We start from the raw sequence: 25,338 nt of genomic DNA, 5'->3' as shown, positions 1-25,338 counted from the left end.
AAGAGCAGGACAGTCTTGGGGTAAGACTTGGGGTGTTTGGAGCACCGAGATTCTCCCTTCTTTTCACCAGGTGCCATTTTTCTGGGCTTTCTTGGAAAAGTTAAACAAAAGATAGACCCCGTTTGTCCCTGCCCTGTCACTCATCTGACACCCTTGCCTTGTGCACTCCAGGAGTCTGGAGAGATGCTCGCCCCTCTCAGCTTGGTTTTCCTTGGGAGGAACGCTGGGGACAGGCGCAGAAGTGTCACCCACTGCCAGATGAGAGAAAAGGCTCGGCCTTCATCCCAGAACCTTCCATTCAGCGTGGAGGGAACAGGGTGGTCCTCTTCCATCAGGGTGGGGACAATGAGGGAGAAACTGGGAAGCGTTCAAGGCTGTTCTTGGCTACGTAGCAAATTTGAGGCTAACTGGAATACATGAGACCCTGTCTAAAGACAAGTAGACTAGGTGGTGGGGGATCCGTCAACTTACTTAGAGTGCCCCCACACCCCCAATATGCAACATACAGAAGTGGATTCGCCACCAATCACCTCCAGGGATCCTGGTTGGGGATTTAAAATGTCACCCCCCACAGGACTTGGCCACCCCTAAACTGCGCCTGGGAGTCAGAGGACCCTGTGCTGGCCCCGCCTCCCGCCGGACGGCGCAGGACGCGAGGAGGGGAGGCCCGGGCGAGGTCCGCCCCGAGAAGGGGCGTGTGGCCGGGGCTCCTGGCTAGCGAGCCGCCCGCCCGTAGGGGAGGGCAGAAAGTTCGCCTCCCCGACGGACGGACTTGAGAGCCGGCGCGGCGAGCAGCGGGAGGCGGCGGCGGCCGGCAAAGGCGCGGCCGGGGCATGGACAGCGCGGCCGCCGCCTTCGCCCTGGACCCGCCAGCGCCCGGCCCGGGGCCCCCGCCGGCACCCGGCGACTGCGCCCAAGCGCGCAAGAACTTCTCGGTGAGCCACCTCCTGGACTTGGAGGAGGTGGCGGCTGCGGGGCGCAGGGCTGCGGGGCCCGGGCCGGGGCCCGAGGCGCGGGAGGGAGCGGCGCGCGAGCCGTCCGGGGGCAGCAGCGGCAGCGAGGCAGCGCCGCAGGACGGTGAGTGCACGGCGTGGGAACCCAGCCCGGGGCTGCGGGGCTAAGTAAGGGGTCGCGGGATCCCTTCCTTGAGAAACTCGGGCTGTGGGGCTCACTGGCTGCAGGATCCACTGGTACTGGGGCTCTTAGTCTGAGGAATCTTTGTGAGACTGTGGCTGTAGGACCGGCGGATACTGTGTCTCACACACACACACACACACAGACACACACACACACACACAGATACACACACACACACAGACACGCACACACACAGACACACACACACACAGACACACACACACACAGACACACACACACACACGAGATCCCAGCTACAGAGTCTATGGGCTACAGACTCCGTGGGCTGCGGGATCCCTGGGCTGTGGGACGCACAGTTTGCGAGACTGTGGCTGTGGACCCCAGCTATAGGAACTTCTTAGCTGCAGGATCCCAGCTGTGAGCACTAGAGGGCTGGCTTCAGTTCCCAGTGGGAGCAGCAGTCTCAGAAACCACAGCCCAGCGGTGAGTTGCTGTTGCCCCTACTTCGGAAGAGACCCTCTTTGAACCAGATCCACTTAAGAGTCTTGAGGATGTGAGAAAGCTGGCTTTCCATACATTCCATACCCACCTACCCTCAGAAGCTGGTGCCGCTAAGTCAAACTCAGATCAGCCCTTTCTAGCAAAGACAGGTCTTGAGAGGGTTTGTGGGCGTGGGGCTATCTGCACAACCACACCCTTCAGTTTGGGGTGGAGGAGGACAGCCAGCTAGGTCTGGTTCCCCACGCAGGGGTTAAAGGTCATCTAGAAGGGGCTTTAAAAACAAACACACACACACCCTAAATTCACACAGGATTATAGCTCAGCTTTTCAAAGAAGAGGGAGAAGTCGGTGGGAAACAAGGGTGTAGGGGTGGGTTTTGGGGGGAGGTGAAGGATGAGAATGAATTGAAAGGCCCTGTTTGGAGGCCAGGCGTGGTGGCGCACGCCTTTAATGCCAGCACTCCACTTGGGAGGCAGAGGCAGGCGATCGCTGTGAGTTCGAGGCCAGCTTGGTCTGCAAAGCGAGTCCAGGACAGCCAAGGCTACACAGAGAAACTCTGTCTCAAAACAACCCAAAAAACTAGCACCCAGGAGACAGAGGCAGGCGGATCACTGTGAGTTCGAGGCCAGTCTGGTCTACAAAGCAAGTCCGGGACAGCCAAGGCTAACACAGAGAGACCCTGTCTCAAAAAAACAAAAAACAAAAAACAAAAACAAAAAGAAAGAAAGAAAGAAAGTCCCTGTTTGGACAGTTTCTGTGAGGAGCAGGGCAGGGGGAGGGTCCTAATCACCAAAGATCACCCAGGTGCAGTAGAAGAGTGTCTGAAGCTAGCACTTCAGTCCCCTAGCTCTGGGACTATACTGTCCTGCTGGTTGCGCTGAGATGCCTGACTGTCTAGATCCCCTAACAGTGTGTGGTGAACAAACAAGCATTGGTGTCCCACACCCCCCCACCCCGCTTCCCACCCACCCTAAGGACTCCACTTCCTGTACTAAGATTCAGGGTCAGAGGGGTGCTCAGGCAGGCTGGGAGCCTTTGCTTTCAGACAAGAGGGGGTCCCAGGAAGCCAGAGATGATAGCGGTATTGTCTAAAAGGTGTGAGCACGTGTGTCCTGGGACATCCACGGAGCACCCTCTGATAATAGCCTCTGAAGCCAGCCAGAGTCAGGCAGGCGCTCATGGTACTCAGCCCCGGGGAGGCCCCTGCCTCCTTTGCTGGTGACCACGTCCCAGCATTTGCAGGGGCCTGGCTGTGCTCTTCCCTAGGGTGTTGGGTGATGGATGGTGAGTGAGCTGACAGCCCTGAGAGGCAGCTTTTAGATCTTTGACTGAAAAGGAGAGGGAAGGGGGCCAGTTCCGGCCAGAGGCAGAGAGAGGTGGTACACAGATCTGCGTTCTCTGGTTTCACCTTGATGACTGAGGCTGGGGGCCAAGACAAAGGGGAGAATAAAATTGAGGTGGGGGGGAGGAGAGGAGAGAAAGAAGGGATGGGCAGAGGAAGATGAAGGAGAGGACACTGGAGCGATGATGAAAGGGCAAAGATGCTGGCTTTGGTAGGGGACAGACACTGCTAGGTCTGACTTCTTTGTCATGTAGCTGGTCCCCAGATGGAAGTTTTCCCCCTGAGGGATCCCAGACTGCAAGTGTCAGCTAGGGTGTGAGTGCCCAGATGGTGCTGTTTGCAGCCTCTAGGAAGCTGGGTGGGTACTGGGTGTCCCCTGGAGCCCCAGGATCTGGCTACATTCCTTGAAAGCCCAGGAGAACTTCCAGGCTTTTTCCTGGGGTGCAGATTCTTTCACATGGGGTGTTTGAGGAGAAAGGACATGCTGGATGTGGAGTCAGGTGGGCTCAAGAAACCATTCACACACACACACCTGCAGGTTGCCTTGGAAACTACATCTAGATTTGCCCCTGGGACTGTGTGGTCCAGTGGCACCATGCCAAGCTTCTCTCTAGGTTGGAGTCTACAGACAGAAGGCAGAGGAAGGGGGCTGAGGCAGCTTCCTGTTTGTCCCTTTGGTTAGTTGCCCCTTGCCACTGCCCTGAGGGCTTCAAAGATAGGGGAAGAGGCACCTGTCATTTCCACTTCCTCATGAGTCCAGCCCAAAATGCTGGGAAGAGAGTACCAGCTGGAGGATGAGCTTAGAGGCCTGGTGTGTACATGGCCCTGGTTCTATCCCCGGCGCTGGAAGGAGGAAGGAAGTCAGACCTTGAGTGCCAGCATCACTCCCAGGGCAGCACACATGGGCCATAGGCTGTTTCTCCAATCCTGAGCCCTCAGCACCCCCGGGGAACAGACACTCTTAAAAGCCAGCCTTCCTATGGCTTCTGGGTGAGTTTCCCCCAATATATAGTTTATTCCCCGCCTAACAGAAAAATACTGGTAATTGGGGAACAAATGAATAAGAACTCCTGTTTTCATCCTGCCAATTAAAAAACAAAAACAAAGCCAGGTATGGTGGTGCACGCCTTTAATCCCAGTACTTGGGAGGCAGAGGCAGGTAGATTGCTGTGAGTTTGAGGCCAGCCTGGTCTATAAAGCAAGTCCAGGACAGTCAAGGCTACACAGAGAAATCCTGTCTCGAAAACCCAAAAAACAAAACAACAACAACAAATCCAAACCAACCAAATAACAACAAACTAAAATCCTTTTGTTTTTTTAAAAGCCACCGTAGATCGATCCGTGTCTGCCAATGACTTTCCAAGCCTTTGCTCCTCCCCGCCCCTACCCCCCCCACCCCCAAGAATTGGCTTCATAAGCTGCGGCTTCACTAGTGACTCAGAACAAACCAGGGCCTCCAGTTCCTTCAGAATCAAATGCTGAGCTATGCCAAGCACGTTAGGAAAATAAACCCTCATTCGCTGCCTTTGCAATGGCATACGACAAAAGAAACCACATTAATAACCTCCAGTTTCTTTAAACCATTCCCTCCTGTGGGCAGGGCGGAAACCAGGCCACAGACACTGCTGAGAAAATAAACATGGCCCAAGGAGCTAGGCAGAGAGACTAGCACAGGCTGAGCCTGGCTCAGAACTGGTACCTGTTTGGAGAGTGGCAGGATGCTGGGTTGCCAGGGCGACTACGTGGATCTCGTGCGTGCGTGCGTGCGTGCGTGCGTGCGTGCGTGCGTGCGTGCGTGCGTGCGTGCGTGCGTGTAGATTTTGGACATCAGGAATCCAAGGTCCCGGGAGAGCTAGGGCCCTTGTGAGCAGAGTGCAATTGGTAACTGGGGTGAATCTAGGTTAGGTGGGGGACCCTGCTAAGCAGGACCAAAGGGCCAACCGGAAGTGCAGAGGAACTTGGTACGCTTCAACTTATCAGGCTTTTCGTTTCATTTGTGGTTTTCTAAGACTGTCTCATGTATCTCAGGCTGGCCTCAACCTTGCTACGTGGCTGAGACTAGCCTTGAACCTCCAATCCTCCTGCCCAACCCCAGTGTTGGGATTGCAGGCATATCCCCCACCCCACCCCACCACCTTCAGTTAATCTTTGCTGTGATAACCCATGGTTAGCTCAGAGTTTACCACGGGCCATTTGTAAATGCCCAGTCCAGTTGCTGTCTGCCACGGCCAGCTCCCTGAAGCCCCTATCTGACTCTTGCCTTATGACTCTGACCACAAGATTCATGGACTTTACAGTTTGGTCCTTCTGTGTCTGGCTTATTTCCTTGGGAAGCATCTACGTTCATCCATGTATCATGTCTTCAAACTCCTTTCCTCTTTGAGGCTCAATTATGCTTCACCATGTGGACGCACCGTGCTTTGTCATGTCATTCATCCGTGGACATGGCTTAGGTACGGGTAGTGCTGCTGTGAGTGTGGCTACAGATTCAAAGGCCTCGCCTTCGAATTCTCTGGCGGTATGTTTCTCTACACGGAATTATTAGGTCATGTGGAGTCAGTTGGGAAACCTTGGAAACTACATCCAGATCGGCCCCTGGGGCTGTGTGGCCCAGTGGTACCATGACTCTGGGGTGGAGTCTACAGACAGAAGGCAGAAGAAGGAGGCTGAGGCAGCTTGCCTGTCTGTCCCTTTGGTCAGTTGCCCCTTGGTGGTCTCACAGTCTTGAGGGCTTCTGAGATAGGGGAGAAGGGACTTGTCTTTTCCACATCCTGGCAAGTCCAGCCCAAATTGCCCCTTTAACTGTGGGATTTAGAGACCAATCCAGTTGTCAGACTTACAAGCTAGCACTTTTATACACTGAGCCAATTTGTCGGCTTGTCGCCTGTGGAATAGGAACGAGTTACGTGCCCTGTGGGGAGGGGGCAAGGCCTGAGCAGCTGGGTGCTCAGTGCAGACTGTCCAGACAGCTCCTTGAGGTTCTTTTTTTTTTTTTTTTTTTTTTTTTTTTTTTTTTTAAGATTTATTTATTTATTATGTATACAGCATTCTGCCTGCAGGCCAGAAGAGATGGTTGTGAACCACCATGTGGTTGCTGGGAATTGAACTCATGACTTTTGGAAGAGCAGTCAGTGAGTGCTCTTAACCTCTGAGCCATCTCTCCAGCCCATCCTTGAGGTTCTTACAGGCCTTTATTTCTTCTCGCTGTGTGAAGACCCAGGAAGATGGACCAGCCTATTCCCAGAGCTCGCAGCTGAGGAAGGATGCCAGCTTGGCTTTGGCATTCCAGGTCCAAGCCACTCTCTACAGCATGGCCCGTATCTGGGTGGGAGAGGCTAGGAGTAGGAGCTCTGTGGATGCTGGGGAGACTGGCTGTGGGGCTTGGGGGCTAAAGCGGGTGAGAAAGTGGGGGACGGACCGGAAGACCAATGAGGACTGGGGTTTCCGGTAGAGACCCTGTGTGCACGATGGGATTTCTGAGGGCTTGGGGAGAAAGGATGGATGCCTGGCTGGCTTGTCCTGGGGAGGGATGTGGTGTCAGGGAGGACCCGTCCTAAAAAGTGCTAGGGCACTGGAGATGGGACTTAGTGGGTAGAGTGCATTAACCGCCCCACCCCCACCCCCAGTACCACATAGTGGAGTAGAGATGGGGCTGAAGGCCGTGTGAGGCATGTAGGGAGAGTGGCTAGGAACCAAAGGCACCTCAGCCAAGTGCGGTGTGTTGGCAGGGGTCCCACCTGCCTTGTCTTCCCTCTAGCCCTATGACATGGGTTCTTTGATTATCCCCATTTTATCGAGAGGGAAATTGAGCCTCAGAGAAAACAGGGTCTGTTATACTAGCCCCACGTGGGATTCCAACCTAGGTGTGTCTTGTCCCAAAACCCTCGCTCTGCCCCAAGTCACCAGTGGAGCCTTAGATACGATGAGGTGGCCCGACCAGGGCTGCCTCACATCCTCTGACAGGTATGGCTGCACTCAGGGGCCATGAGGTAGTCAGGGGAAAGAGCGAGCACAGAATGAATCCGGCTGTGTGACACAGGCTCGAGGAGGAGTGGGGTTGTCCAGTTTTGGGGGGAATCCAGGGATGAGAAAGTGAAGGGGCCCCTGTCTCTTCCCTTTGCAACACCCATCCTCTGCCACAGACAGCGGTGTGACAGGAGCCTCTCCCCCAGCTCCCGCCCCTATCCATTCAGTCCTGTGTGCCCACAGCTCCAGTCCTCCCGTCCTAGGCCCTGCCTACCTTCCCTGCCAAGCCCTCAGATGCTGGCATAGGGTAGATGGAGTGCCAAGTCCTGTTTTTCCCACTATCTTTCCATCCCAGAATGAGCCTTTCCCCAGCTAACTGCCTTGCCATTTCTCTGTTGTCCTTTGAGGGTGAGAATGTTGTCACCTGCTAGCATTTGGGGACCACATGCTGGGCTGCCTGTCCTGAGCTCACAGTTACCCAGTGACACACAGACCCACACACACCCACACTCATACCCACACACACACACACACACACGCCCCACCTGGTGTGTGCGTGGATTCACACCCACTGTGAGGCTCCAGCCACCCCCAAACGGTCCTTAGCAGACTTTTGGGTGAGACTCCCCGGATAGTTGGCAGAACAGGCATACCTGGCTACATGGGCCAAGGGTTAAGTGCTCTTATGAGGTGTTGAGTAGGAGAGAGCCATGGGCCTTCCTGTTCAGAGAGAGCTTGGGGTGGGCATGGCTCCATATGCTCTTGTGTCGGTCAGGACCACAGACTGGGCGCTATCAGCAAAGGGCAGGGCGTGTCCCGCTGAGAAGAACTGAGCTACCTGCCGTCAAGTAAAGAGGCCGCAGCCTCTGCCCACCACTTACAGGTCTACCAGACGCAGCCAAGGAACCTCTAGGCCACACAAACGCTTCTCCAGTCACCCAGGAGATCAGAAAACACCAATGTCCTGCTTGCCCCAAGCGTAGGCTCCTTCCACATCTGTTTCCTGACTGACTCTCGGGGGAAACGGTGACGATGACAGGACGCCATCCACATGGGGCCCTTTTCGGGTAATGATATTTTTTATTGCACCCTAAAAAAATGAAGCACGTTCTGGAAGCGATTAGCTTGGGGCCTTAAGATGGATCCTGCTTGCCTGTGTGTGGGATGGGCGGCCAGGACATCCTTAGTCTTTGGTGGTGGGGGGCAGTGGGGGGGTCTAGGAAAGGGGGCCCTAAAAGGCTGAGCAGTGGCCGGGGCTGACATGAGGTCTGGGAGGCAGTCGTCAAAGAAGAGCCTGGGGTAAGATAGCAGAGTGGCATTAGGCTCAGGGACTGGGTGGCCTGGAAGCTTCTGCAGAGGGACACTGCTCCTTCAGCAGCTCCAGATGTGGCAGGTGCGAGCATGCCCTCTCTAACATGGCGCTCAGAAAATCCAAGTTTCCGCCTGCCCTAACCCAGCCTTCCTCTTGAAACACGCTCTGTTCCTGAGACCAGGCTGTGCACCCTGTGTGTGGAATAAGATGGCTGGGCCATCTCTCTCAGGACAGATTGATGAAATTCCAGGAATCGCCTACAAAGCTGGTAGAACTGTATCCCTGTGTTCCTGATCCCAGGCCTGGGCACCTGCGTGTAAAAGTCCCCGCTCTACAATCTTTTGTGTTTATTTCCGTTTGATTTCTTTTTTCTTTTCTTTTTTTCTTTTTTCTTTTTCTTTTTTCCCTTAGAGCCACTGTCTTGTGTAGCCCAGGCTGGGCATGACTTTGCACTCTCACTCAGCCAAGCGCTGGGATTACAGGCGTGCTGCTGCGGATTGAACTCCCGGTTTTGTGCATGCTAGGCAAAGCCTTCACCAACTGAGCTTTACAGCCTCAGCCCCCAGGTGGGTTTTATACCCTGCTAATGATCTTCCAGAGCCAACTGCCTCCTATCACCGCCCCTCCCCCCTCCCCCCTCTCCTTTTACTGACTGAGAGACAGCTCTCTCTGTGATGGAGCGGGTGTGTAGGATCTGGTAGATTGACTAACTGCACAAGAGAGAGAGTCTGAAGGTCTGGACGGGATCTGCCCACTGTGTACAGCATTGCCAATCGCTTGCCCTGTGCCAGCCCAAGGCATCCTGACAGGTTGGCATAAAGCTTGTTATGGGACCAATGGATCCCCCCTCCCCCCACCCCCGCTCCCACCCCCAGGTGGCAGCCAGGGCTCTGGGGAGTTGGGGGGAAGGGCTAGTCAGAAGCCTCATCACTTTTGTTGCCACCCTCCCTCACCTTTTCCATCACATTCCCTGTGGCTCCCCTCAAGGAGGATGCCCTGGGCCCGAGTGTACACAGTCCTCAGTGGGCTGGCCATTTCCTTCCTGATTTTGTTTGTCAGTCCCAAGACCCCACCTCCCTGTCTCCTGGTCCTCCCCACCACTGTCCCACCCCCATGGCAGCCTCCCTTTTTGCCTTGGGCAAAGCCATTCACATGCCAGGGATGGCGTTATTAAAAATGACATTTAACCAGGGCTGGAATTACCACGCGGATGGCTGCAAACCTCGGAATCAAAGCAGAGCCGCGGGGCGCGGGGCGGGCGGGTGCGCCTGGCAGGGGCCTCGCAGCCTCCCCGCCGCCAGCGCTCTGCGAAGGCTTCCCACATAAAACCCCCGCAGACCCTCGAGGTCTTGAAAGCCAGCGCACCTCCTTTCATTAGACTAACAAATAACACGTAACAGAAAACATGTGTTCACAGCGGCCCTAATGCTCTCAAGATGGGCTCCGGGTGGCTGGTCTAGCCAGTGGGCACCCGGCACGAAGGATGCAGGTTACGGTTGCTCCCACCCCAGGCTGGCCCACTGGCCTCATCCCACACCGGTGACACCATGAGCTTGCTCCTTTTCCTTATATCTTTCAGGCTTAGCCCTTCACTCTGATTTGTAATCAGAGGGTCTGTAAGCAAGGAGATGGGGACACTGGATGGCAGGCACCATAACTGGACACTTAGGAGTGATAACGGTTCAGTTTTATCCTTTATAAAGGACCCAGTTTTGAGTCCTGCCCAGGCCTGGGGCCAGTGCTGTGATATTGCCGCATTTCACTGAGGGCTTCTTGCAATCCCCTACACACACACACACACACACACACACACACACACACACACACACACAGTGAGTTTAGTCTTCAGAGCTAGAGGGAGAGTGGATCTCTCTCTGTTATAGAAGCCAGGTGCCCTGTAAAAGCCTCCTCCACCACCAGAAACCAGAGAGGCCTGTTGCTGCACACATTTATTGAAGGCCGGGGGGCCAGGAGAATCATAAGTCTGAGCCCCACAGCTCAAGTGTGGAGAAGGAAGGCCTGTTTCCCTCACCCTGGGGGAAGCTCAAAACATCCCATTGATTACATACTAGGTCTTTGCTTTATGTCCCATCCCTTCGTAACCAGGGCACACAAAGGATGCTGTGCCATTCCCTGAGAGGCAGTGATGCGAGACCGTATTTTCTTCCTTGCCAACATGAGCTCTGCACTCTCCTTTAAGAAAGCTAGGTGGGGGCTGGAGAGACGGCGCAGAGGTTAAGAGCACCGACTGCTCTTCCAGAGGTCCTGAGTTCAATTTCCCAGCAATCATATGGTTACTGGCAACCATCTGTGATGAGATCTGGTGCCTTCTACTGGTGTGCAGGTGTACATGCAGGCAGAGCACTGTAGACACAAAAATAAAGATGGCTCAGTGGTTAAGAGCACTATCTTTTCTTCCAGAGGTCATGAGTTCAATTCCCAGCAACCACATGTGATCTGATGTCCTTCTCTGTCTGCAGAGTGCGCTGAATACATAATAAATAAATAAATAAATAACTTTTAAAAAATCTTATAAGAAAGAAAGCCAGGTGGTAGCCGGGTAATAGGGACACACACCTTTAATCCCAGCACTCAGGAGGCAGAGGTAGGCAGATTTCTGAGTTCGAGGCCAGCCTGGTGTACAACTCCAGGGCAACACAGAGAAACACTGTCTTAAAAAGAAAAGAAAGTAAGCGAGGAGGCACTCCTTTGTTTGGTCATTATTCATCCCTCACGCAGGCATCTTACTGGGATATCCCAGAGACCTGGTCAAACTTTGCCCCTGAGGGTTTGAAGCCCAGCAGGAGAGGATAGTCTCCTTGCTGCTCAGCTTCTGCTCATGCCTGGTTTGTCCTGGCAGACCATGATGAGGTGGAGCAGTGTCCCCATGTCACAGCTTCTCCTCATGTGACTTCTCCACAGTTGCCCAGGGAATGTACTGGGACCGCAGCGGCCATGTCACTCTGCATGGCTGCAAGTGGCCAAGTTGCTGCCAGGTCCTCTTTCTGGATGCTACCAAGGTTAGGTTTCTTTCTGCCTCCTTCCAACCAAGAATCTGCTGGGCCTGGCTGGGGCTGGGCTTGTACTGCTCTGGCAGGAAGCAGGTAGTGAGTTTCCTACAGACATCCTGTTTTAATGCGGAGACCAGCCTCTCCCACAGATCTGGTTCACTGGGTACCACAACCCGGTACTGTCACTGTAAGCGGGGAAATTACTGGTGACAAGAAGTAAAAACTCTCGTTTCATCGTGGAGGAAAAAGAGAAGGCACAGATCTAATAACATTATTTAAATAAAACTGTCGCGGGGGGGGGGGGGGCTGCCGGTTTGGATCTTGCAGGGCTAGGGGGGCATCTTGAAGGCTCTAGTTTCTGTGTTAAGGTGTCAGAAATGAAGATGGGGCCCTGTTGCCCCTTTCCTTTTTTTTTTTTTTTTTTGTTGTTGTTGTTTTGTTTTTTTGGTTGGTTTTTTGTTGTTGTTTTGTTTTGTTCTGCCTGTCTGTTGCGTGTCTCACACATGCCAAGCTCAGGCGGGGCCCTGGGGTGAAGGGGTTGGAGGAAACAGACTCTCAGAAGGGGCCAAAAGCTGGGGAGGGAGGCAGCCAGGAGAGGGAGCCGGAGGATGCTGGGTGAGCAGAGAGATACAGAGGCGTTGAGTGGGAGAGACAGCCAGAGAGTGAGAGGCAGAAGACCGCCCAAGAGTGTTTTCTTCAAGATTGGCCGTTGTTGTCAGCGCACACCTTTAATCCCAGCGCTCGGGAGGCAGAGGCAGGTGGATCTCTGTGAGTTCGAGGCCAGCCTGGTCTACAAAGGGAGTCCAGGAAAGCCAGGATTACACAGGGGAACGGGGGAGAAAGATTGGCCATTGTTAGAGCCATGCTGGGTGGTGGAAGCTGCTCTGGAGGGTGAGGCAGGAAGATTTTGAGGTTAAGATCTGTGTGGGCGATTTTAGGAGACCCCGTGTCAAGATTAAAATGTAGGAAAAGCATTGGGGGGGCAGGGGGTGGCTCACTGGAGGCCTTTCCTACCGTGGGAGAAACTGAGGCCCTGAATTCTACCTTTTCCTGCTTCTGATGTTCTGTGCTTTGGGGGTGATCCCTCACATTTGTGGGTATCTGGAGTGTGGAGACCAAAAGCTCCCCACGCCTAGAGGGGAAGGGGTGGTTCTCACAATTAGTAAAGGTCTCATGTGGAAACAGCTGCTGCGTCTCCCTCACCCTGAGCCTTCCTGGTAACTCAAGTCTTCAGAGTCATGGCTCACCCAGCCATGGCCTCTGCTCTGAGATCTGAGTTCCTCACTTGCAAAGAGGGCAGCATGGCTGACTCCACATTAGGGACACTCAGGAGTAGAGGAGACCTGTCAGGTGAGTGCAGCTGTGGGCATGCCTGGCCCCCAGGAGGGGACACAGAAAGATACCGCCTTCCACTTTGATTCCTTCTCTCTGACACTCTTGAGAAGGGGCAGACACAGTGTACTCTGGTGGGAGTGGGGCCGAGCACAGAGAGGTTCCCAGGCCCCACCATCTGCCTGGTGGCTTTGCTGGTACCTAACTTCCCAACCCACAGGACACATTCTTTGGGTCCCTGCCAGGCTTGCCCTGTGGCCTGGGTCCCCTCAGAAGGGACAATACTATTGTACTGCAACCCCTTGCTTGGCTGTGGCTGGCCCTGCCGGTGGGTCCCATGCAGACAGAGGCATGGTGCTTTATTCTCCGTGGCATCCATGTAACCATAGCTAATTTCATGACAAATGCCATCCCTAAAATACAACACAACTATTTTTATAATGTGGTGTTTGAGGTTAAAAATTCAAATGAGAGATTAATTGCTATTTCCAGATCTGTGGATAAGATGGCTTTGGATTGATGTGTGTCCTCACAGCTGCGCAAGGCCTCCTGTCAGGCCTAGAACATGCATGCACATATGCTTTTGCACAGGCCCCCGCTGGGCCAAGCCTTGAGTGCCAGCACATTTAGGTGGGTGTAGTGTTTGCATTCATGTCAGTGTCGATCGCCTCTCTCACTTCCTTCTCTGCCCAGGACCCAAAAAGGCTAAGTAGTGACCAGAGCAGGCTCTCCTCTCCAGTGACAGCAGCTCCAGAGTTTGAGCAGATGACAGGGAAAGAAATACATAGAGTCAGGGTACCAAAGAAGGAAGGGTGAGCCTCCTCTGCGCAGGGCTCATGGCTCCTCTGTCAGCCTTCTTTCCTGCAACCTCCAGATCAGAACATGATGGAAGTCTAAGTTGCGTCCGATGCAGGACAGATGAGTGAGATGGGATCCTTGCCAGGGAAGGAGGCATGCCAGACCAGCCCTGTTCCCAAGAGAGTGGCTATGGGAAAGGTCCCCCTTTGGCACATTGGGGGGTCACCTCGGAGTCTCTCCACAAGAGACTCTAGAGAGCTGTCAGGCCTGGTGGCCTCCCTGAGGCCCTGAAGTGTCCCACCCTCCGCTGACCCGGTTTCTGAAGACGGACGTAATGTGGAATCCTGAGGGCTTGTTGGTACAGAGATCTCTGTGTGTGTCTAAGCCCCCAGAAGAGGAGATACGGGGAGGCAGGGACCCAGACTGGTGCTGCCTGCTTCCTTGAGCAAGAGGCTTCCCTGTCTGGCCTTAGCGGCTTCACTGGGTAGGCAAGGCAGGGGCAACAGCTATCCCAGAGGTGAGGGTTGTGAGACAGGAAGCTCTTGACCCATAGCCTGCTGCTATATATACCTTCCAGTATTATTAACTACTTTTATTGTTAGTTCCATTACTATTACCGGCAACCCCTGCATTGGAAAGAGAGGACTGTTTGAGCAAGCAGACGTTCCCCTGGCAGCTGCTAGTCCCAAGGGACCCTCATCTTCTCAGAGTAGGGATGGAGGGAGTTTCCCAACCCAAACTAACTCCATATTAAGGCAAAAACTGTCCCTCTGTCCCCAGCCCACCCGCAGGGCGGGACAGGGAGAGTAGGGCCTGGTTGGTCTTTGCTGGCAGGTTGGATGCTAAGGAGTGGGACCTGCCGCTGTGACTCCACCCTCCCAGGAGAGCTTTGCCTGTTTCAGGGGACAGCTAACAGTGTCACCAGCCCTGGCCCTCAGCCTTTGGCACAGCAGACAGACAAAGGTCTGGGCAGAGAGCTGGGCCAAGGACAGCCTGGGAGAGGGGCTCCATCCCCGAGCTCCTTGCTCTGGGTGCAGACATCAGGCCACTAGCTCTGCTTTGCCTGCTTCCACAGCTCCTGTGACATAGCCTGCAGAGCCACTGCAGGCTTCTCTGGGTGAAGGCTTGGTCGGCATGGAGTCTCAGTTGCACCCTGCTTTGTGACAGTAGTTAACAGTCCCTATCTTAGGAGGGCCCTGCTACCTACTAACACACTGTGCAGGACTCCCCCTCCCTTTTCCGAAGGCGCTTGGCTAGCACGCACACATGCGTGCACACACACCAGCTATGGCGCAAAGCTGAGGCTAACTGGAACCCAGGACAGGCTGAGAAGATCCATATCCCCTGGAGGGACCCACCACCTGTGGCATGTGACAAGGACAGGGCTGGGAGCCCAGGAGAAAGCATTCCCAAAGTGGCTCCATCCAGCATGGTTCTCCATGCTGGGTACATGGGGTACACAGGGTGTTCCAGGGGTGGAGACACACTGTCCTCACTCTGCCAGGGTGGGGACAAGGCCCTTGGTGTGAACCTGAGCACTGGTTCTGTTGACTGATGCTTACAGAACATGCGCAGACCCTGGGCTCCACCTCAGCACTGGTTCTGTTGACTGATGCTTACAGATCATGCGCAGATCCTGGGCTCCACCTCAGCACTGGTTCTGTTGACTGATGCTTACAGAACATGCGCAGGCCCTGGGCTCCACCTCAGCACTGGTTCTGTTGACTGATGCTTACAGAGCATGCGCAGACCCTGGGCTCCACCTCAGCACTGGTTCTGTTGACTGATGCTTACAGAACATGCGCAGGCCCTGGGCTCCACCTCAGCACTGGTTCTGTTGACTGATGCTTACAGAGCATGCGCAGACCCTGGGCTCCACCCCAGCACTGGTTCTGTTCACTGATGCTTACAGAGCATGCGCAGACCCTGGGCTCCACCCCAGCACGGCATAAACTAGACGTTACGGCATGCAACTGTAAAACCAGCACTCAGCAGATGAAGACAGGAGAGTCAGAAGTTCAAGGTTACACGCGGGTGTGTATGACCCATGTCTGTAGGAAAAGCCAGAGACAGAGACCAAAAGGCCCATGGCAGAAGTGTGGCTTTGCCGAGTGGTGGTGGCACATGCCTTTAATGCCAGAACTTGGGAGGCAGAGGCAGGGCGGATCACTGTGAGTTTGAGGCCAGCCTGGTCTACAAAGTGAGTCCAGGACAGCCAAGGCTACACAGAGAAACCCTGTCTCGAAAAACCAAAAAAAAAAAAAAAAAAAAAAGGAAGAGGAGGAGGAGGAGTGGCTTTATCTGACATCACCCCACCTGTATCTCCCCATTATGCACTCTGCTTTAGCCTAAACTAGTCTGCTCAGGTCCCCTGACTCTCTTTCTCTTTCTGGCTGCAAACTTGCTATACAGCTGAGTTGTGGCTTGCGGTTAATGCATGGAGGATGAAGATGCCCAGCTGCCAATGCTAAGGCTCCTGGCTCACTTTGGGCTGTGCTAGGTCCGCATTAGGGGCCTGTGGCGGCTGGGCGATCTGGTTTCACTATGCCCGGGGCTTGGTGGGCAGAGCTCCCTGTTCATCCATAGCCTCAGAACCCGAGTGCCATCCAGCAGCCCCTGCTCGACTCTGTGCCTGTCCCTTCCTCTCAGGAAAGATTCCTACACTGATAGGTGGAGAAAGGGGTCTGGGGTTTCTTGGGGTTTGTTTTGTTTTTTGTTTGTTTTTTCAAGACGGGGTTTCTCTGTGTAGCCTTGGCTGTCCTGGACTCGCTTTGTAGACCAGGCTGGCCTCGAACTCACAGCGATCCACCTGCCTCTGCCTCCCAAGTGCTAGGATTAAAGGCGTAAGCCATCATGCCTGGCTAGAGTTTGGAGTTTCTTACGGAAAGGGGGGCTGGACAAATGCTAATGAAATCAGAGGGCTCAGCTTAGGGGCCAGGCCCCTTAGAGGGCAAATTATGCAAGTAAGATCCATCTGTCATAAGGTTTAGTTGAGGACAGCCACCTGACACATCCTCATGTCCCCCCACCCCCCACTCCCTGCCCCTACACACCTCTTTCCCCTCCAGGGCTGAGGGCTTGCTGGAAGGGGGCGAGATTTACCAGGATGGTACATAATCTAACCTGCACAGCCTAAGCTTCTAGGTGGGTGAAGGGCATTGGATGGCAGGAATTTGGCACATGGAGGCTTCCGTAGGCCTTGGCTCAAGTTCTCCTTCATGACATCAGTTTGGAATCTGCAGTGGTAGGAGGACCAAGGCTCCAGCAATTTAGCAATCCTTCTCACTTAGTGTCCCTGCTTCTGGGAGCCACGTGAGAGGTTTTGAATTTTGTTATTTTAAAGAGAAAATTTGAGCTAGGTGAGGTGGTGCACGCCTTTGATCCCAGCACTCTGAGTCAGAGTTCGAGGCCAGCCTGATCTACAATGTGAGTCCAGGACAACCCAGTCTGTTACACAGAGAACCTCTGTCTTGAAAAACCAAAAAGAAAAAAGAAAAAGAAAAAAATTTAAAAGATTTATTTTATGTGCATGAGTGCTCTATCTTCATGTGTGCCTGCAGGCCAGAAGAGGGCATCAGATCTCACTGTAGATGTTTGTGAGCCGCCATGTAATTGCTGGGAATTGAACTCAGGACTTCTGGAAGAGCAGAAAGTGATTTTTAACCTCCGAGCCATCTCTCCAGCCCCAAAAGAAAATTCCTTTCCCCCTCCTTTGCTGGGGATGGAGGCTAGAGCCTCATGCACGCTGGGTAAGTGCTCTACCACTGGGCTACACTGCCAGGCAGCAGTCCTCTTCCCACCCTCCCTCTTAGATGGCTTTTCCCTTTTCCCTTTGGAGACAGAGTCAATCACGTAGCCCATGCTAGCCTTATACACCTCCCCTTCCTGCTTCTACCTCCCAGGCACTGGGATTACTGGCCTGTACCACCAAGTCTACCACACAGATTTCTTGTCTTTCTAAAGCTGATTTCCCACCCCCTCCCCTGCCTCCTCTCCCAGCCCCTGCCTGAGGTCAGAGGACACCCCACCACCAGGTGTCCACAGTCAGGCAGGTCACCCATGGTGTGGGGCTTTGGGGGGCTGGACAGATGTGTGCCGAACATCTGCCACTCTGACGTCACTGCCCCTAAAACCCTCTGTGCTCAGGCCTCTCCTGCTCCATTCCCTCTTTCCTGGGACCCTCTATCTGGTGCCATCTGCACAGTTTTACATTGTTTCAGAGGTAAGGTTGATTGGGGCTTTTTCACATCGGCTCCCTTCTCATCGTAGTGTGCGTTTAAGGTTCGGTGTCATCGCCATCCTCCTCCTCTTCCAAAGATTTATTTTTCTTATGTACGTGTGTGTTTGTTTTGCACTCGTGTACAAGAGCTCTTGGAAGCGAGGGCTGTTGGACCCCCCTGAAGACAGAAATATGCGCCCTTGTGAGTCACCTGACGTGGCTGCTGGGAACTGAGCTCAGAGGGACCTCTGCAAGAGCAAAAAGGGCCCTTAGTGGCTGAGCCATCTTTCCAGCCCTGTGTTGTCTTTTTTTGAGACAGGTCTAGTGTGTAACCCTGGCTGACCTCAAACTCAAGGCGATCCCCCTGCCTCCAGCTCCGGCGTGCTATGATTATAAGCATTTATCATGACTGCCTTTGGACTTTTTAAGGTAATACTATTATTGTGGGTGTGTGCCCCAGCAAGAGTGTGGAGGCTAGAGGGCAGCTCTGTGGAGTTGCTTGCTGTCTTCTTCATCTGTATGTGGGCTCTGAGGATCAAATTCAAGTCCTCAGCTGCTAACAAACTGAGCCACCTTACCAGCCCACAACTAAATGTTCTGTGTTTGTGCTTTGAGGCTAGCCTGGAATGCACTGTCTAGCCCAGGATAACCCTTGGTCTCTCGTCATCCTTTCTCCCCGCCCCCCATTAATGCCTGGATCGCAGGTGCACTTACAATACCTGGTTTCTCAGACAGGGACAGCAACTCCTTTTCAGTGTCAGTGACAGCCCTGTGTCATGGGTTGTAAAGACCCGCTGGAGGACATCTCAGCAGCTCCAAGCTCATGTCATTGTGGCTAAGACTGCTGTGGGGGTCCTGGTGCATGTGTTGGTGTGCATAGAAACGTCATCTTGGGGGTGCATCGACCAGTCCAGAGTCCAGAGAGAAACTTGCACACTGGGAGTTCGGCTGCTGCCCCGCTCCCTCCGCACTCCTGTCTGCCTGATAAACTTGTCTTTTGTCATCTGAAAGAAAAAAGGGAGTGGGGAAATAGGCGAACGTGGAGGTGCCGGCTGTAATTTCAGTACATGGAAGTCTGAGGCAGGAGGATTCTTGGGAGTTGGGGGCTAGCCTGTCTGCATAGTGAGTACTAGGGCTACATAGCAAAGAGTCCCGTCTTCCTAGAAGAAAAAGAGAGAAGGGGGAAGGGAGGGAAAGAGAGAGGGGAGGGAAGGGGGGAGGAGAGGAGAGGAAGCTTAGGTATAGCTCAACTGGTAGAACGCTTTCCTGGCAGGCATGGAGTTCTGCGTTCATCCCCAGCAACCCATGGGCTGCGCGAGGTGGGGCTAGCCTGTAACCTCAGCACTCAAGAGATAAAGGCAGGAGTACTAAGAACACCTACATGGGGGCGTTTGGGGCCAGCCTGGGTTACTTGAGATCCCCTTCTCAAAACAAGAAGTGAGGAGGAGTGGAGGAAGGAAGGAAGGAACAAGGAACACAGGGCCAGGCTGGTTTCTAAAGTGGGGTCACTGTTTCATCCCCCAGCAGCAGCAGTGGCCCTGGCTCGGCTGCCGTTGCTGCCGTTGCTGCCCTGCTTGTCTGCACTCAGTGATGTCACGTTCTGCCCTTGGCCCATTGTGGCTGATGTGTTCCGGCCTCATGGCTCCCAGGGCCTTTCTCTAAGACTCATGATGCCAAGAGTGGTCCCCTTTGCACATTTGTATCTTGCTTCTTGTTTCCTGAGGTGTCTGCAGGCCTTTCCTGTCCCCTTTGTTCCCCCAATCAAATTGCTTGTCTTAAAAAATTGTTTATGAGCCAGGCATGGTGACGTACACCTGTAATCCCAGCATTCAGGGAGGTAGAGGCAGGCGGATCTCTGTGGGCTCGAGGCCAGCCTGGTCTATAAAGCAAGGCCAGGACAGCCAGGGCTACAAGAGAAACCCTGTCTTGGAAAAAAGAAAAATTGTTTATGTTGGCCCTATGACATAATCTCAGCACTGAGGTGGGGGAGGCAGAAGCACGTGGATCTCTGAGTTTTAGGCCAGTCTGGTGTTTACTATGTATGTGAATATGGACACAGGCATGTCTGAGTCAGATCTCTCCTTGTACCTGCCTGAGGAGGGTCTCTCTGCATGGCTGGCCCATGAGGTTCCAGGTGACTCAGCCTTACTGTCTCTGCCCTCCATCTGGGTTACAGATAAACACTAGTGTTTGTGTTTTGTTTTGTTTTTTTGAGACAAGGTTTCTCTGTGTAGCCCTGGCTGTCCTAGGCTCATTTTGTAGACCAGGCTGGCCTCGAACTCACAGCGATCTGCCTGTCTCTGCCTCCCGAGTGCTGGGATTAAAGGCATGCGCCACCACATCCAGCAGTTTTGTGTGTGTGTGTGTGTGTGTGTGTGTGTGTGTGTGTGTGTGTGTGTGTGTGTGTATTTTTTAAAATATGGATTGAGCTGAAATAGTCATGCTTGTGCATTGAACAGTCTGACCTGCAGAGCCGTCTCCCCAACCCAGAGTATCATTTAATTAAAAAAAAAAAAAAAAAAAAAAAGGTTTTCTTAGTCAAATGGTGGTGGCACACACTTTTAATCCCAACACTCAGGAGGCAGAGGCAAGTGGATTTCTTGAGTTCAAGGCCAGCCTGGTCCACAGAGTGAGTTCCAGGACAGCCAGGGCTACACAGAGAAGCCCTGTGTCAAAAAACAAACCAAAAAAAGTTTTTCTTAAATTGCATTTAAAATTTATTTCTATCATTGTGTGTGTATGTGTGCGCGCAGGAGTTGGGGGGGGGGCCACATCTAAGTTGGTTTTCTGCCCTTTTACTATGATTCTGGGAATTGAATTTAGGGTGTTCCAGCAAAGGCCTTGTGGCCGGGCCAAGACCTCACCTTATATGTGTTGGGGGTGATGGGGTACACCCAGGCTATAGCTCAGAGAGGTCTAGGGTAGGGCCACAGCATGCACAGTGAAGCTTCTGGGGTGACCCTGCAGCCCAGGGAGATGCTTGCCACTCCACAGGCAGGTGGTGAGGCTCAGCCAGGGCCAGAACTCAACTCACGGAACACCCAAGCTTGCTCTGTAAGTCTTACGTCTCAAGGGGGTGTTTTCAGCCTTTCAGTTCGGAAAGGGTGCAGGCCATCTGTTCCTCTTTGAGAGCTTCCTGTCTGAGAGACTGTTGTACAGTCATGGCATGGGATTATAAGGCAAGGTGACAGGGCTCTGTGGCCAGGATCTGCCACAGGCCCTCAACAGTACTCAGAAGGGTGTTTGCCACACAGGCCTGACCACTTGAGTTTGGTTCCCCGAAACCACATAAAGTGGTCTTTCTGGAGAGCCGGGCTGAAGAGGTGACAGACAACTTGATGAGTGGTCCTGGCTGTTAAGTCCCTGCTGGGTAGCTGTTCCAGGCGCCGTTACCCCACCCTCAGCCATGTCTCCTTCCCCCTGGCCCCCAAGCCACCAAGCCCCACATCTTAGAGTGGAGGTCAAAGGGAACTCAGGAGAAAGTTTTTTTTTTAATGTCTCTGTGCACCCTGGTCTTAGTCACTTGTGAGCATTTTTTTCTGCTCAGAAGTCTGCAAATTGGTTTTGTATACTTTTTTTTTTTTTTTTTCGAGACAGGGTTTCTCTGTGTAGCCTTGGCTATCCCGAACTCACTTTGTAGACCAGGCTGGCCTCGAACTCAGAGCGATCCACCTGCCTCTGCCTCCGAGTGCTGGGATTAAAGGCGTGCGCCACCACGCCCAGCTTGTATACTTTTTGATACTTGGGTGAGCAAGCCCCCCCAGGTGGACTTGGGGCGAATGAATGGGAACGGGGCGCTTCTGCCCTGCCCGTAAGTGGCTCAGAAAAAAGTGAGCACTGTCTTTAATGTGGCCCCATCTCCTTCTAAAGTCCCTCTGTAGACGGGTTGGCGCCCGCAGAGCCAAGAAACCCTTGCAATTTGCAAGCACATTTGTGCCGCTGCGAGGAGCCAGAGGCGCCACTCAGTAGCCCACTGTAGCTCACTCCAATCTATCACCAGATACTGGAGTGTGAGAGACTGCCCCTAAAATTCACAGTCCCCTCTACAAACCAACTAGGCCTTTCTCTTGATGGCCAGAAAGGGAGGGCAGCTCTCAGATGCACCGGTGAACCTGGTTGTACCCTGCTGCCGGGCTGGGGACCGAATGGCATTCTATCACCGACAGTCCTGAAGCATCCCACAAAGGCGTAGGGGCTAAAGGTCCCGGAGGCTAAAAGACCTGCCTGGTTGCCACCTTTGGGGTGACCTTGCCGTGAAGAGGAGGCCTTACAGCCCAGGATGGTTTATAGCCCAGCGCCCTCTCTGCTGTGCCTTCTCTCTATATGGTCTCTCCCCCAGCCTCAGTTTCCCCGCCTAGGCGGTTGTTGGGGGTGGGGTTGGTGACGGTGGTACCCGGGATGCGACAGGGCGGGGCGCGCCAGGCTGTTAACGGTGTCTGGGCCGCGGGGCTGCGGCGAGGCCGGCGCCAGGGCCGCGCCTGGAACCAGATGTGGCGGCGCCGCCTTGGCCGCCCCGGCGGCTCGCACGCTTGGCCTGGCGAGCACATGGCAGGCGGCTGCGGGCGCGGTCCCCCACCCCCCACCCCCGGCCCTACGACCCCAGGCCGGCTTGGCAAGAACTGGACCCTGGGCAGACTGAGAGAAGGGGCGCCCTGAAAGCCAGCCCCCCACTGCGCCTAATTCCTGCAGGTTAGGGACCCTCCCGCCCCCAGAGTTTGTTTGCTTAAATCCTGCATAAGCTGTTTCAAAGCTGAGTCACCTCAGGGACCGCCAATTGGGAAGGGGAGGAGAGAAGCGGGGTGGGAGGTGGAGGGGGGGCGTTGCGGCTTTGAAACCCCGATTCTGCCCTCGGTTTGTCTGTCATCCAGCAGACCAACACAAGGGTCTCACTGAGGCCAGCGGCACACCTGCGGCCCCAATCCATGACTCTGATGTCCCCATACCAGCCTTGGGATGGTGGTCCCAGGGCTCTCCAAGTGTGACCTGCTGGAGTCCTATGTCCTAGGTTGGTAGAAGGAGAGAATTCCATCTCCAGGGAGGCCAGGCCGGGCCAGCCCCGTTTGACTACAGAGTGGCAAATGGCATTGTTCTTAGGGGCGGCGAGTGCGGTGGTTTGAGCCCCTTTCCTGTGAGTGCTTGGGAAAGAAGAGTCTAGTCCTGAGACTCCAGACTCCCTGGTGGGAGGAGGAGGAAGGCTGCCCACTTCTCTACCCAACATGTCAATTTTCTTCTTGGTGCTGTTGTGAGAGACCGCTCCAAGCCTCTGCCGGGGGCCAGGGGAGGACACAGAGGCAGGCCAAACTGCAATTTCTCGTTGGTCCTGGGCGAACAACCCCTACACCTCTTCCAAAATTTTAAAGGACTCATGGGCCCACTTCCCAGAGAAACTAAGGCCCAAAGAGCAGGAGTGGTAGTGGTGGCAGAGGGGAACACCGGGTTCGAGATGGAATCCAGCTTGTGTCTGGAGGTTGTGGGGCAGGGTGTTTAGCAGCAAACTTCAGAAAACAGAGAAAGGGTAATGAATGAAGCTGGTGGACTTGGTTTCCCTCTCCCTCTCTCTCTCTCTCTCTCTCTCTCTCTCTCTCTCTCTCTCTCTCTCTGTGTGTGTGTGCGTGCGCGCGTGTTTCTAATCCTTCAGCCATGAAATGTCCCAGGAAGCAGAGAACTGATCTCTGAGATGCTAAGTGTCGCCTCTGTGTCACAGGCACATTTTCCTCTGCAAATTTCAATTTAGAACCAGCCATTTAGGGAGGGCAGTTAAAGTAACTTGCCTAAAGGTTGCACGGACAACGTGGCAAATGTGGAAGTTTCTGGAATTTTTTTCCTTGGGGTGATGTAACCAACACCCACCCTTCCTCATAAGACTGGGTAGCCAGCCAGGTTTGGTGACACATGCCTTTAGTCCCAGCACTCAGGGAGGCAGAGGCAGGCGAATCCCTGTGAGTTCGAGCCGAGCCTGGTCTACAAAGTGACTCCAAGACAGCCAGGATCACATAGAGAAACCCTGTCTGGGGGAAGGAGGGCGGGAGACTGGGAAGCCAATAAGTATACTGGGCTTACTTACAGAACATGGGGGAGAGGTTGCTTACAGGAGTTCGAGGGACCCCAAAGCAGTCACACTCGAAAGTCTTCTTCATCCAGAATGGATGATGGCTGTCTCCCCTCGCACCCCACTCCCCCACACACTTAAAACCTCCTCCAACCTATGTACTGACCTCTTGGAGTCCCCAGGGCTGTGTGCTATTACTGCAAAACTGCATACAGATGCTGGGACCAAAGGCTGGACCACTCAGGCGAGGACCCAGTGACCTTTATTCTCTTCTGTGAGACACGGTCAGTAGCCAATAATCCTAACCTCCTTTCTTTAAGTAGGCACAGCTGGGCAGGCGAAGATAGTGGCTATTTAACTTGGAGGAACAGTGGCATTCGAGTGGTTTCACATCCCCTTCAGATAAATAAATACCCAAACTGTAGAGTTCTGTGCCCTAGGTACTGCATTAAGAACAGTGAGTATGGGCTGGAGAGATGGCTCAGAGGTTAAGAGCACTGACTGTTCATCCAGAGGTCCTGAGTTCAATTCCCAGCAACCACATGGTGGCTCACGACCATCTATAATGAGATCTGGTGCCCTCTTCTGGCCTGCAGGTGTACATGCAGGCTGAACATTGTATACATAGTAAATAAATACATTTAAAAAAAAGAAGAGCGTAAGCCGGCCTTGGGGGGCGGTGAGGCAGAGGCAGGAGGATCACTGTGAGTTCGAGATCAGTCTGGTCTACAAAGTGAGTCCAGGCCAGCCAAGGTTACACAGAGAAACCCTGTCTCGAAAAAAAAAATTCTTGCTGGGTGTGGTGACGCACTCCTTTAATCCCAGCGCTGGAGAGGCAGAGGCAGGCAGATCTCCATGACAGCCAGGGCTATACAGAGAAACCCTGTCTCAAAAAACCCAAACAAAACAAAACGAGGGGCAGGGGCAGATTCTGATCTCTAGAGCCTCTCTCTATTGTTTCCTGTGGTAATGGAAACTTCTCTTCTTTTCCTTTGCAGTCCTAGCCACAGGTGGCCACTGAGGCCATGCAGCATGGCCTGTTCTGAAGTGGAGGAATGAGGTTTGCATTCCCCCTCACTCCCCCCCCCCCCCCGACAGGGTTTCTCTGTGTAGGCTTGGCCATCCTGGACTCACTTTGTAGACCAGGCTGGCCTCGAACTCATTGCGATCCACCTGCGTTTACCTCCTGAGTGCTGGGATTAAAGGCATGCGCCACCACCACCTGGCTGCATTCTTTGTTTTAATCAATCAATCAATCAAACTTTATTAGACTTATTCATTTTATTTTATGTGTGAGTACTTTGCGTGTGTGTGCGCGCGCGCGCGCGCGTGCACACACACATGTCGGTGTGGGTGTGTCTACGTGCATTGGATCTCCTGGAAACTGGAGTTAGGAATGGTTGTGAGCCACCATATAGGTGCTGGGAATTGAACCAAGGTCCTCTGCAAGAGTAAAAAGTGCTCTTAACTGCTGAGCCATCTCTCTCACGGCAGAAAAGCCAAAGAGACCAGAAGAGGGCACAGGATCCCTGGAGCTGTGAGTTGCCAGTGGATGCTGGGAACCAGATTCTGGTCCTCTGGAAGAGCAGCAAATGCTCTTAATCAACGAGCTGTCTCTCCAGCCCATCCTTTGCTTTGCCTTGAGATAGGACCTCATATAGCCCAGGCTGGCCTCAAACCCCCTATGTCACTGAGGATGACCTTGAGTGC

General features: G+C 53.7%; 1 protein-coding gene across 2 annotated transcripts in view; it reads left to right on the top strand.

The window, feature by feature from the left end:
* The first annotated feature begins 671 nt into the window (after positions 1-671).
* The window catches only part of Prrx2 (paired related homeobox 2), a 38,802-nt gene continuing 14,135 nt past the window's right edge, over positions 672-25,338 (top strand). The window contains exon 1 of one of the 2 annotated variants that reach the window (XM_051166518.1): positions 672-1,077. In XM_051166518.1, the coding sequence (XP_051022475.1) occupies positions 834-1,077 (244 nt within the window). In that variant the 5' untranslated portion in view covers positions 672-833. The remainder of the gene's footprint in view (positions 1,078-25,338) is intronic. The other variant, XM_051166516.1, reaches the window with a different exon arrangement.

The sequence above is a fragment of the Acomys russatus genome, chromosome 24 (assembly GCF_903995435.1).
Source record: "Acomys russatus chromosome 24, mAcoRus1.1, whole genome shotgun sequence".
Classification (NCBI taxonomy): domain Eukaryota; kingdom Metazoa; phylum Chordata; class Mammalia; order Rodentia; family Muridae; genus Acomys; species Acomys russatus.
Note: the sequence above shows the minus strand (reverse complement) of the source record. Positions and strands in the feature narration are given on the sequence as shown.